The sequence below is a fragment of the Ciconia boyciana genome, chromosome 10 (assembly GCF_034638445.1).
Source record: "Ciconia boyciana chromosome 10, ASM3463844v1, whole genome shotgun sequence".
Lineage (NCBI taxonomy): Eukaryota > Metazoa > Chordata > Aves > Ciconiiformes > Ciconiidae > Ciconia > Ciconia boyciana.
The window spans coordinates 30,406,494-30,420,390 of NC_132943.1; the positions used below are offsets into that span (position 1 = coordinate 30,406,494).

General features: G+C 45.9%; 1 protein-coding gene across 9 annotated transcripts in view; it reads right to left on the reverse strand.

Annotated features, from left to right (window-relative positions):
• KLF7 (KLF transcription factor 7) overlaps window positions 1-13,897 on the reverse strand; it is a 116,308-nt gene that overhangs the window by 65,709 nt on the left and 36,702 nt on the right. For all 9 annotated transcript variants that reach the window (XM_072875377.1, XM_072875384.1, XM_072875383.1 and 6 more), the window contains one exon: window positions 618-741. In XM_072875377.1, coding sequence (XP_072731478.1) covers window positions 618-741 — 124 coding nt within the window. The remainder of the gene's footprint in view (window positions 1-617; window positions 742-13,897) is intronic.

Sequence of the window (13,897 nt, forward strand, 5' to 3'; positions counted from 1 at the left end):
AATAGCCACACATGCTCCCCATCCCCCCAGTCGTACACTCATGTATTTGTGGGGCCCATCAGCTTCTGCTGACCACTCTGCCGAAACGCAGGCAGCCAGCGGTGGTGCTTGGGGTAGCCCTTGAAGCAGAGCAGGTAGAGGGAGCTCTGCCTTTGTGAGGGCACCAGGCTCATACAACCAGGAGGTGGAAAGCTGTGGAGATGCTTTGTTGAGAGGCCCATCACTGAAGTGGTCTAGGGCGCTCCGGACTTCTTCTCTGCTTCGAGAGTATTAAGAAGAGCTGCCCTATGGACCAAATCCTGTGCCTACAACAGACACTGGCAGGTTTCAGTCAGACCTACACCTGGTCCCACATCTTTCTCTGTGCTGTGGGATGGAAACAGCTTAGGCTGCTTAGGAAGTATTCCCCCTCTGCCAGCCTGCCTGGCCACTGAGGCAGAGAGTACAGGGACAGAGTGGAGGGTCCCTCCTTGGCTCGGGGATTGAGGCAGTGGGACAGGAGGCCAGAAGGGGCCTCTCTGCTGGGAGCCAGGTCTCTTGTCTCAGGGAGCTGGTGGCTCCACGCCACTCACAAAGTCCACATGTTGCTTAAACACCATGTTAGGAGGCTGCATTACCTGTCACAATGGTTGCATTTAAAGGGCTTTGCACCCGTGTGCTTTCTGTAATGCCTCGTGAGCTCGTCGCTCCGTGCAAAACGCCACTCGCACCCTTCCCACGAGCACTTGTAAGGCTTCTCACCTGCAGAGGGGAGGAGAGAACAGTCAGCGTGGCAGCAGGATTACTGAGTACTCAACTTGCAAGCCCTGTGTCCTCCCACCTCACCTCTGTCCCGCTCGGGCAGGTTAGCCCATCACACAATTCATGGCCAGCACGGCACGGAAACAACTTAGGGCTTATGATGCACTGTACTGAGGATGGATCCAGCCCAGATTTTACCGCTGCTAAAATTCTTGCACAACCTTATTTCCCATTTCTCACAAAACCAGTCAATTACTCTTCAAAGAAGCCCTCAGAACGTCCCCAAATGCCTGTCCTGCTGTGTGGGTGGAGCCTGATTTTCAGTCAGCTTTTCAGCTCACTCTACCCTTGCCAGATGAATTCCTGTGGTTCCTGTGAGTGGCTGTACTAACACCTGAACACACTGCAGGTGTGCACCAGTCCAGAGCGACCACCACCAGTGCATCACATGCTTTACCCCGGCTGCCATTTACCCCTCGCATGGCCAGACTCATATCTGCTCCCCTCAAGCTTTCATGCCTGCTGCCCCCTGGGACTGCACCTTCTTTAGTTGCTTCTGACAACAAAAACTGTTCCTTGGTTCAAGAAATTATGTGTCCGGGCAGTGAGTGCGAAAGGAGTAATGTTTTCTTCTTTAAATCAGCTGGTCCTTTGGGCTTTTTGCACTACACCTTTATCAGCTGTTATTCTGCCCCAAAATATTAACCATACCACTGAAGGCAGTGAAACGGTGCAGTGATAAGACAGGACAGATTCTGGTCTGCTGTGTTCACGTTTACCTATCTTCTAACGCAAACCAGTCTCTGTGGATCAAAGTCTGCCATGGGGTAATATCCATGGAGTCATTAACACCTTCTGACGGAGAATTCCAAGGTCTCCTGCCTCCCCCTTTCTTATGCAGTGCACGTGTATTCGTGTGCGTGCAAATTTATCATCTCCCCCCAGAAAAAATGCTCCAGTGCATCTCCTCCTATATAAACTCCATTTCACTATTCCCCAGGCAGTCAGCACCATATGGATGCATTAGAAGAGGAGGGAGTTGAGATAAAACGCAGACAAGAAATCACTTTCACTACCAAGCTTCTAAACTGGGAATTATAAACAGAGAAGGGATTATTACTTATTTATTTGTTCTTAAAATTGCTAAGAAAGTGATCTTAAAAATCCCACCACTGACCAAACTGAAGTTGCAGTCTGTATGACCTCTCTATGCCAGTCACGTGAAACAATCATTTGGCTGCAGCAGACAAATTTCTCAGTGCAGAGACACTGATTTCTATATTTAGCATGTCTATTCAGCAAGTAAACGAGTGAGATCTGATTATGGGAGACCTATGTATTTCAAGGTGACAAATTGGAGAGGCCAAAAGAACAAGAAAAGTAAAGAGGGCAAGAGAATTGCATCAAAATACATCAAAAAAAAGCTGTTCTCTGGTGAGTGAGTTTCTGCAGACTTCTTACTGCACAGGCAGCTCTGCTGCACAGTGGTCATCTGCCCCAGAGAGAACAGCAGAGTGGGCTGAGATGTTAACTGGAGTTGAGCCATTTTACTGGCCTCTGAGAAGTTTCTTTGGCTCAGTAGCTCAATTAAAGGATTCATTGAGGTGAAGCAATGAAGAGGGGGCAGCAGCCAGCAAGACTTCACCAAAATATCCATTTGTCCCTCAGTCCCTGCAGAATGCAGAAAGGCCAGCCTGGATGTCTCTGTTGTGTGCCGCAGTCCACCACGGGAAAATGCCCAACAGGACAAGGGACTGAGCCAACAATAACACCACCCCACTCAGATTGTGCCTGCCTGGTCACCTCTGCAGACTTGCTTTTTGTTCTTTTTTTCTTTTAATAGGATTTCTTCAGGAAAAAAAAAAGCGAGAAACTTCTTGTTAGTGAGCCAAGTGCTGGTGTCTTGTTCCTGGGCTGGTTACTCAACTGTAATTCAACCACTGCCACCAGTGCTGGCCCCAGACACTGGAGCTGCAGTTGCAGCGCTCTCCCCCCCAGCCCTTGACATCCTACCTGGCATACTGCATCTGCTCTCCCCTTCTCATAGAAAAGGGATTTCCCCAGCCCTGGTCATGTCTATGATGGTGCACCGGTTTTGTCTGAACAGTTCATGCATTATTTTTAAAAGCTCTCAGTAAACAAGTCTCGATGATAATTCAGCTTCCTCGGTTCTCTGACGCTCTCTAGTGCCTACCTTAGAGTGGAGACAGCAAGGCAGACAAACTGCCTTGCAGCATATGTTTGCTACACGCTGCAAAGCAAGCGCAGAAGACAACTGCTCAGCCAAATCTGGCAGGTACAGCCAGTCTGAAGGATACAGTCGCCTACAGAGTAGAAGGGTGAAGGAAAAACATCCTGGGCTTTCTGTGAAACAAGGGCTATTAGGACTGAAGCTGAGTTTGGCTTGTTAACATTTGTCAAGAGCTTTGAAAATGTACAGCGCTATATATAGGTTACAAGAGACAGAAATGCCAAGCATGATTACTGGTAAACCCATGGGATGCCACATATCTCTGTTACTTGCTGCAGGGGCTCCTCTCTCAAGTCTTCCTGGTCCAGCCTTGCACAGCCCTGAGCTGAGTTTTGTTTTCAGATGCTTTTCCTCTGTAACCCAAGCCCCGTTCCACAAAATGTCAGACAGTACCTCTTTGTGCTCCAGACAGCAGGCTGGCATACAGTGCTCCGCGTGACACAAGACAAATGCAAAGGAGCACGGTGACCTTTAAAGCCATGTCAGACGGCTCCTTGACCCAGAGACCTCAAAGAGGTTAGATTTCCCGCCCTCCTGCAGCTACTCAAAAACATGAGTGGGCAGGAGGAGAGACACCTCCATGTCTCTGCACATGAAGACTAAGAAGAAACTGCTTTGTTAACGGCTGCTTTCACCTTACCCAAAGATGAAATGAAAGCGTATCTTGCAGAGGTGTACCTCTGTAGGAAGCATGGGAATGGAGAAGGGGGTAGGGTCCTCCTAGCTCACTACTGGCAATGGCAGGGAGAAGAAATGGGAAGGATCCTTTCCACATGCCAGGGTGCTCTTCTGTTGTTGCAGAAGATTAGCAAGAATAAAAGGATAGATGGTGAAATCCTCCTCTGCTGAAGGCAATGGCAAAACTCCCACTCACTTCTACAGGGCCAGGATCTCCTCCTTTTTAACAAATTAATTATGAGCTTCAAAATCCAATTAAAAATAGGAACATCACGGAGCTGTGCCACACTGACTTTTTTCAGGCTCTAATTCCTCAAAATTAATAACCGCACTTAAAACTCATGCCTGCGAGCCACTCCCAGGAAGGAGGCTCTACTCCTTAACTCACCTTTACTCAACACAAGGATCTGTGCAGGGCTTAAACAAATCCATAAATCCACATTTATACAAGTGCACTCAACGGAGGAGCCAATGCACATCCGAAAAGAAGCCGATACCCAGATATGCAGCTGTTAAATACTCAGCTGTTTCAGTTCAGAATGTGCTCCACACTGTGGGGCTGGTTCAGCTTTCACACATCCACAAACACACCTGGGAAGGGCAGGCAGCCAGCAATGCAGACGTATGTTCAAGCAGTGAATTACGCAATTTTGTGAGATGAGCACTAGTGTTAATACACCACAATATACCATTTGCTTATGGAAAATCTTCTAGAACCGACCCAGAATAGTGGCTTTCAGCTTTTTCTATTTTTTTCCCTGGGAGTTGGAGACCGCTACCTAGTGATTTCAAGCTTACTGACCACGCTCCAGTTTCCTTGGGCAGCATCTGCATCAGAGAGCAGTGCAGCGCAGTAAAGGCGAGCTGTTGAGTGAAACAGTGGGTATGCAGGACCCAACATCCACACCGTGTGCATGTAAAGGGTGTTATTTCTGGCTAGCTGCAGCCTGGTCCTGTGGCCTGAACCCATCTGTAGGTGAAGTGTGCCAGCTGTGCAGTTGCAGAGCACCTCCCGGGTCAGGCCATCCAAAACCACGTGTGTGCTCCAGCCAGGCTGAACCAAAGCACAGTGAATGGGGGCAACCAGAAGACTCACCTCAAAAGGGGACGCTTGATCACCAGAAAACACTCATAGACACAGCCCGTTGCCTGCTGAGGATCCCTGAGAAGCAGCCTGTGCACGCCTGCAAGCTCACAGAGCACTGTGCTGAAGCCTACTGATCTAGAAGGACCTTATCATCCGAAAAGCTAGTGGTACAGAAACGCTATTAGCCCTTCAAACATGCTTTAGGGTTTCAGTCCATCATGACTGCATACTTCTGTGAAGCAGCCTCTCTTCATTGTGGCTCTGTCCTGCGGTCCATAGCCCATTTTAATCTTTTTATCTTCCTGGAGCATATTTTCATACCCTGAGACTGGGATGCTTGGGGAAAAGGCTCTCTGTTCCACTTCTGTTCATGGCACCTCACACAACTTAGCTCTTCTTCTAAAAGTACCTCCCAAAGCACACTTCAGTACAGTCTGGCCTGCTGTCCTCCTTATTTCATCCAGCCTGGTCCAATCTGGTAAGTGGAGGACAAAGACCTTTGCAAATTTATGGGAAACATGCAATAGTGAAGCCAGAATTTATGAGTCATAACAAAAATCCATCGGACTTTGACAGCCCTGAAATCGGGTCAGTATTCCTTTGGTGACTAAGACAAATGCAAGACTAAATATTAGGCACCTGGTTATAAAAATAAACAAATGATTGGTATAGCTTTCTGTTGAAAGCCAAAAATTTATCATTTGAAAATGTGAAAGAGCCAAGCACACAATCCTAGCAACACTACTGTGGTAAGCACACACCAGGTTCCCAGCAAAACATGATTGATAGATCTGGGCTGGTTCTGTGATGGAGATACTGCACTGGTCCTTGAGACTTCTCCCTCCATTTTCCAGCCTCGGGCAGTCTTGGTGAGTTTCACCTCATTCAACTTTAGATATCAAAAGCCATCATCTGAAATAGCCACCTATAGCTCTTTTTCAAGTTAATGGAGATGCAAAGGCATGTGCAGAGTGTGACACATCAGACCCCAGTCAGACTGGAATCGGAGGTGAATTTTTCTCCTTCGATGGTACAGGGGCTAGGCAAGCAGCTCAGCTGCAGGCGGCTGTATCTTTGCTCTCCAGGCACAAGGCAAAGAACATCAGGTTTTCTCTCCAACACATACTTAGACTGTAAACCCTATACAAGCCTTCACAATAAATATTCCCTCACAAAACACAGCAGTGGGGATGTTGTCTCTTCTCAAAATCCAGAGACCCCCTGTCCTTGCCACCTACATCCTGCAGGTACCCTCTAGGTCCCAGAGATATTTATTTTGTACAAGGAGTAAGGCAGCATTTGCTACAGACATCTCACAGTGGCTGTTTTGCTATAGACATCTCACAGTGGCAGTGATTAGTAGAAACATTAGGTTACAGGACACAGAGGTACATAACCGAGATCAGCCGAGGACACTGTCACGATCACAAAACTACAGCACACAATGGATGCTGGGCATATTATACATCTTATATCTGCATCATTTATTGCCAACCCCAAGGGTTAAAAAGTCACGAGTCCAGTCTCCCATAGAAATAATGAGATATTAAAGAAGAAAACAGTAATATTTAGAGATCATTTGCCTTCTGCTTTGTAGATAACCTAGGGCCACGATTTTAAACTTCTCTTTGCAGCCCTGCAGGCTAGAAACGTTTATTACAAAATACAGAGAAAGGAGTTTGTTTTCTATTCCCTGGATTTCAAGAGCGGGGACTTTAAGAAGAAAACCCTCCAGATTTTGGAATGTGCACGGTAAGATCACAGAGTTGGCAATGCTGTGGGGTGAAATCCTGGCTCCATCAAAGTCACTGGAAAAATGCCCATTATGCCCATTAAGTCTTGAGTTTCACCCTTTATCTTTACAGAGTTAAAAGTAAACAAAGATATTATGATTATCCATCTGTATCTATTTCCTTATTGCTCCCCTGCACCCCACCTTAAATACCACACTCCAAACATATGTTGATTACAGTGCACTTAGTAAAATAATCAAGCCGTTTAAGCCCCTAGTCCTGCAATGAACTTCAGAGGAGAACCACAGTCAAAATCCTTGCCGGTATCTCTCCGTGCTAAAACGTGGTACAGTCACGGGACTCCTTTTGTCAGTATGACTGATTTAACCAAAAATGCTTAGAGAAACTGAGGGAAAAAACCCAAATCCTGTCTGTATGCACATTTTGAAGGCCATTCAAATAAGACATTTGTTTTACTATGTTTTAAGAGCTCCTTTATATCATGTTGTGTAACTACACAAAGCTAGCATGCAAAAGTGTCTTTAAGAAAACAACAGAAATACCCCCTTAAAAATCACCATGTGTTCCAATCCACCATGAATTATTTATAGTTTCAGGATCAAAAAAAAAGTTTTATGAAAGAAACACAAAACATTTCCTTCCTTTTTAAAATCTGTGATTTAAAAACTATTCAAAATGAAACTAGTTCTAAAAGCCTCAATGTCTAAAAATATGTATTGAAAGACAGCTTTAGCTACACTTGCTCCAAGACTGGTGTTCCTGGAGCATCAGACAAACTGCAAATTACAACTGAAAAAGGAATTAAATGCAAGATTTCTTGCCTGGATTTCTCCTATAAGGAAGCTCTGGGGGCCTGAGCCGTGCAAAGAAATGTGTGAAGAATCAAGTAGTGCCACTGGCTCTTTAAGAGAGTGTTTTAATAACTTTCCTTTGCCACCCTTTCTGAGAAATCCTTTTGGGACCTGCTGTTCCTGGGCTGGTGAGCGGGACCGTGCCGTTGCAGCGAGCAGCAGTGTCACTGCGGGATGACCCAAGGCACCCTTCAGAGGCCAGTGCCCATGGGGATGTTGTTGGTGCAGACACAAGTCGCTCAAAAATGCCAGAAGCCGGTGCGGTTTTCGGTGAGAAGCAGCCCCCCAGATTGCCTTGCAGAGAAACGCCAGGCAGGCACTAGTATTTGCTTTGCAGTTTATTCCGAAAGTCTGCCACAGCACAATGGGACGCCTAATGTGGAACATCACATTAACAATATTTTATATTTATGTAGCACTCTTCATCTCCAAGGGTCCCTGAGAGCTTTACAAGCTACATACATGGCATACCAATGAAGTCGAGCCATAATTCTTCTAATTAGCTGAGCATCAGCACACATCACATGGCACAACAATGTTACCGGTCACTCCTCTCTTCCTATGGTAAGAGCTACGCGATATTTACCAGAGGCATGTTGCAGAAGGACATTCAGTTTTAAGGACTCCTGAAAAAATGAAATCTAACCAGACAGGTCTCCTTAACACCCGTGCCTGTCCTCCCTCATTACATACGCACACTTTGTCAAATACGAGACACAGAAGAGGAGTAGCCCAAGACCTGCTGCTTGTTAAATATCCCCACTTTCACACTAGATTCAGCAAGTTACCATCACATGGCTCAGGCAGCTGCTCTGCTGGTGAGGTTACAGAAAAGCTAGTGAGCAGCTGCAGTTCAGCGCACAACATCACCCTCTTTTTAAGATTAATAAGTTCATTTCTTTAGCAAAAAGGAAGAGCAGGCTATTTAATACACACATCCTCTGGAGATCAATGCTAACATCTAAGCGTATGTGCGTGCAACCCATCAACCAGTAAAACTAATTACAAAAATCAATTTCAGATACTTTTCTGAGCCTTTCATTCCTCAATATACTCCTAATTGATTTTTGTTGGAGAATAGAAAGCCTAATTATTATTTTTATTATTACAAAGGAATGCAAGGGGGGGCAGTGGTCAGTGCTTAAGTGGCTTACCAATGCTTTCTACCCAAAAAGAGAAAAAAGGAAAAAAAAAGGCATTTTATTCACAGTTTTGCCACCTGCTGGAAAGATGGAAAAGCCTTTGAAAGGGTGACAAAGCACAAGAGAAAAGCTGGCAGGAGACAGTACGGGGCAGAAGAGGAATGTGACAGGACTGTGAAATACACAATGTGAGAAGGTTGTACCTATTTTTAGACGGGCAGGGATGATCAAGTGTAAAAGCAGTACATTTCCATGAACAATGTACAGCTCCTTTCATCCAAAAAGGTCAGCAGTGCCCTTATAGAGAGATGGCTCTGATCATGTCTATATTAGAGATGGGGGAAAAGAGGTTAAGAACCAGACCCAATGTCCAATCAGTCTTTCTACAAACTTCAAAGCTCTGGATTTTAGTCCCTAAGGGCCTTGCCAAAGCTTGTCTACCGACCCAGCAGCAGTCTTCGGCATGTAGCCATTCAGGACACGAAAATAAATGAATTTTTGCAGCATTATGTCTTACATACACACAATCACCTAACACACATCCACAAAGCCCACTTGCCTAGCTGAAAAGCAGAGAAAAGCAAAGCATGTAGCAACATTCAAAGAAATGGAAATTCTCCATTTTCTACTCTATTTAAGAGGACGCATTTAACGAATGCCCGTTGCCATACATGCCGAGCACTGAAGGCGGGGAGGAACACCGTGCTTTATCTCCTTGGGTCTATGCAAGGCTCCCATTGAGAGCGATAAAGCCGTCGAAACGCCGCTCCCCTTTCAAACCCCTTCTCCGCAGCTCCTCTCCGAAGGAAGCTCCCGGCTGGCAGGGAGCGGGGCCAGGGGACGGATGCCGGCGCCAGCCCGGGCACACAACCCGCGCTTCTGCCCCATTAATTGCCGGCACATCCTCCCGCAAGCCCAGGCCCTGGGGACAGCAGGAGAGCGGCAGGCCCAGGCGGGCACCCAGCAGCAACACCAGCAGCAAAACTACCCAATTAAGCTTCCAGAATAAGTGAGTGAGAGGGGGAGGAAAATAAAAAAAAAAAAAAAAGAAGAAAAGAAAAAATAAGGATAGAGTTGCTTGGCAACGGGAGGGCAGAAGCAGCTGTGCAGCAGGTCGGGCTGGTACCCAGGCGGCGGGCTGGCCCATTAGCACCCTGCATCTCATGCATTTCGTGCCGGGGTCTCCTAGTAACAGCCTGCGCACGCCTGGCTGTTGCGGCTTCCCCTCCTCTCCTCCTGTTTCTCCCCATCATGCGAGGCATCGCTGTTTGCCCTAATTACACATTCTCCGCTGCTTCAAGCTGCCATTACTTCGGTCCCCAGAGGAGCGGCAAGAACTTTAAAAAAAATCTCCTCTAATAAGGGCTTTTAGTTTCAGATTCAGTGGAGCTCTGTGAGCTCAAAGAGGCAAGGCAAGGTAGCAGCGGCAGAAGGAACAGATGAAAAAGGAGAAAAATTCAGCAGTTCACTGGGTCAGATTTTTCCAGGACCCTGAAATATATTTTTTCCCTTTGTTTTTTGTAAGTTATCCCAGAGGGTGAACAATGGAGACAGCCCTTTATGGGACGTGGCGCACATTTACATAATCCAGAGCAGTGTCTCGAAGGCGTGCTCTTTGGACACCCACATTTTAGGCCAAGACTTTCTGAGAAATTCCAGGCAAAATATAAAGGCAAATATAAGAAACATGTATCAGGGACTAGAACCGATGAAAAAAAATTAAGAGGAACAGACACCCCCTTTTCCAAATGCTAACATTTTAAATAGTTTTGCTCCATGTTTTTGCTAATGAATGTGGTTTTTTGCTTATTACAGTGATGATGTTTTTCACTATTTACATGTCATTTACATTACTTTGTTTTCTCCCTTTTGCCACTGAAAAATTGGAGAAAGATGACAAAAAAAAAAGATGCATACTGGCAGAGACAGCACAGGAATAAACACAAGAGGAAAATAAAATACATTCCTTTCTGTTTCCCAGTTTTGTCAACAACAAAAAGAAAAACGGAATACCCAGGATGCTTTCATTCATTCAGATATTGGATTTGATTTAGGGGTGGAGGTGGAAGGGAAACTGTGTGCTTGGGCTTAAAAAATACACTGGCAAGTTCTCCCAGTGAAGGCTGCCCCGGTGTCCGGGCAGGGCTACCTACACGGTGGCAGGAGCACGATGTTTCTGAGCGAGATCCCGTCCTCCCTGGTGCTTTCTCCCTCTCCTGGGGCTGGAGGTGGCAAGCTGTGCCCGGTGGCACGGGAGCTCCTCGCTGCTTCACGCTGAGCAGGGCTCGGTAAAAAGGTCTTGGCAACGCTGCTGGGCAAACCTTGGTGAACCAAGCAGCCTGGTCTCAAGAGCACAAGGCAGTGAGTAAAGATAATTAATTTTACTGGCTAGGAAGTTTCCTTCTCTGCATTTTGGAAAAGGCACAGATGATTACCTGTCCTTAGCTCTAAGGGAGGTACAAGCACCCAGCTGGAAACCACCCAGGTCATTCATGCTGCCAGATGAGTGTAATTACAGGAGGACACAAATGTACTACAAATTCCATTGCTGGGTGACGCTGTGTCTTCAGGGAGAAAATTTTAAAAAATAAAGACGTTTTCTGTATGAAACACATTTCCTAACACACATTCAAAGCCAAACAAAGACCAGGAAAAGAATCACCTTCAGGATTCTATGGGTTTTGCAAAGAATTACTGATAAAATTGTATCACATGTACCACACTCATATGAAGGTGAATTTCCAACAGATCATAGCTTAGTCCATTCAAGTTAATTTTTACCCAGATATTCACAGATAGATGTCTTCTACTCAAAGACTGTTTTCCATTACATAGGCCAAGCTTTTAGCTGAACTTGTTACACTGAGGACAGCTCTTTTCTCCCTGCCCCTCCTCAACGCACATGCCACATTCTCCTAAAAAACCAAGTATTTTTCCTCCAACTTCTAAAATAACAAACAGTAACCACACTGGAAAAAGACCAAATGTGGAAAATTTCACTCTGAAGAAGGAAAAGCTTTGCAAAGTTACAGGTGACCAACAAGACGACATTGCATAAATGGAAGTTTATGCAAAATTAACCATAATACATTTCCATGCAGTTACATATTGAACAAAAGTACGTGCAGATGTGCATGCCTGTATTTTTATAACATTCATTTCCAAGAACTAAAACAAGCTTCTAGTGCACTAATGATCACTTATGGTCATCATAAAAAGCTAGCATGACATTGCAAAATTGTCCAACTAATCTATTAAGTTCTCTCTGTCGGTGGTAAGAGTCCAGACGTACAGGAGGAAGGAATAAATCCCACTAAGCCTCTGAACGTGCACTGCCATACAGTGAGGACACCTTTCTTTCAGAACTCAGCTGGGGATCAGCTTTTGTCTTGAAACACATGCTTGTCATCATTAGCTTAGCTAGCGTGCCTGCAAATGTTTTTTCAGCATTCGGTTTTTGCAGCCCCAGCTTTCAGTGCCAGGTTTTGAAGGCCAGACACCTTCAGGAGCAAATCTGCCCAATGCAACGTTTGGGTGCCTATCCACAAATGGGACCTGCTGGAATTGTGAACTGGCCTGCAATGTTTTAAAGGCTTTTAATTCTTAGTAAGCCTTCTTATCATGTATAAAGCTGACGTATGGAAAGATTTTGGTTCTGCAATGACACAAAGGTTTTGGACGCTCTCAGAGACCTGTGGTTAAAGCAGGTCCCATGCAGTATTTTGTCCTCCCCTTCCCAAAATGGCTGTACTAGTCTTTAAACTGCCCTCACTTGATGTCCTTGTCTCTCATTCATTTCAACCTACTGCAGCACATTACCATTCACTGCTTGACATGTGGTAACCAACTGGCTTTTGAGAGTGGTGTTAGACAGTTGTTTTCTGAAGACAGAAATACATGTTCTCCTAAACTCCAGCAAAACAGAAAGAGGCGATTTTATTCATGAAATCCACCCTGCATTCTCTGCATCATAAGTTTGCCCTTCAGCTGTCTGTAAGTACGTTTTTTCAGCCATTATTCCTAGTGCTAATGCAGGCCTGGCTGGTGTCCCTACCTGCAGTTGGTCTGTGCTATAAGGTGGGCACCACCTACACCATGGTGCCCATGGTTTTATTTGGGACCACACCACCCTTGGCAGAAGCGGGGACGCTGTATTTAGGTCTACTGTATTTAGGTCAGCTTCCACGAAGCCTTGCAGTTCATCTGCTCCTGCTTGCAAGTTGCTGCTGCGAGTATGTAGGTATGCAGGACTGTGTCCGCATGCGGTGTGAAAGGTAGGCTCTGGATTAGGAGCGGTCCATCCAGGCTCCTGGCTGCTTGCCCAGATATGACCCAGACTCAAATGCCCACACTGTGCTTAGGAAGAGCCTAACCCGGAACCTGCTTTTGAGATGAGAGGTAGCGCACTTGGCTTCTCCTGCCCAGAGCACTTCAGCTCTCCCAGCCTGCTCAGGCCCTTCTCATCCAGCAAGCCCACCTTAGCCTGAAACAGCTTCTCTGAGCATATCTCTCTGATTCAGGCCTGCTGTGACCTCAAATACTTCAGAAGTGTCAGTGCTTTGGACAAACGGACAAGAAAATCATAGCTTCTCGGCATTAACCTGCCATTTGCATCCAGTGCGGGACAGCAGCAACACAAAGGGAAATCAGCAGAAGACAAGTTGAGGGTGTTTTCTTCCAGTCCTTCTCTGTGATCCCTATCATTTGCCCCCTTGCTGGGTGCCTCACAGGGGCTCAGGGGTGGATGGGTATAAAGAAAACACTAGATGACAAACTAGAGATGGCTCCTCTGTGCCTTACCGAGGCAGCCCGCCATAACACTTGGAGGCTGCACTCTCCCTCCTGCAGCTGCTGAACAGACAGCAAACATCACTTTCTAGGTCTCCCTTGCGCCAAAAATCATCTCACATGGCAAATAAACAAACAACAATACCTATTTACATTTTCAAACCCAAACAGTAAGACTGTCCTGTGCTATTGATTTGGCAAATGATGGAGCAGAAACACAGGACTGAGAATTCAGGTATTGGCAACTAAGCAATGGATGAACACCACTGGTGTTTTAAATGGCAAGGGCTGCTTTTGGCAGGGCCCATCCTCCTGCCGCCTGGGAGGTTCACAAAGCTCGTTTCCTCAGCCTAAGCTCTCACTGTAATAATGCAGTGAGGCTCTGGCCCTCCACAGTGAAATCACAACACTCCCCTCCAAACTTGCCAAATGGCTAAAAGGCTTCAAAATAATGAAGTTTTAAAAAGCTCATGACCAGGCTGGGCTTATTTTAATCAGCTTTGATAAACTCTTGTTATGTTTTTACCAAAAAAACTTCAAAAAAACCCAACCTCACAATAAAACACATCTTTCCAATTTGGCAATGCAACTGTACCCCAAAACAA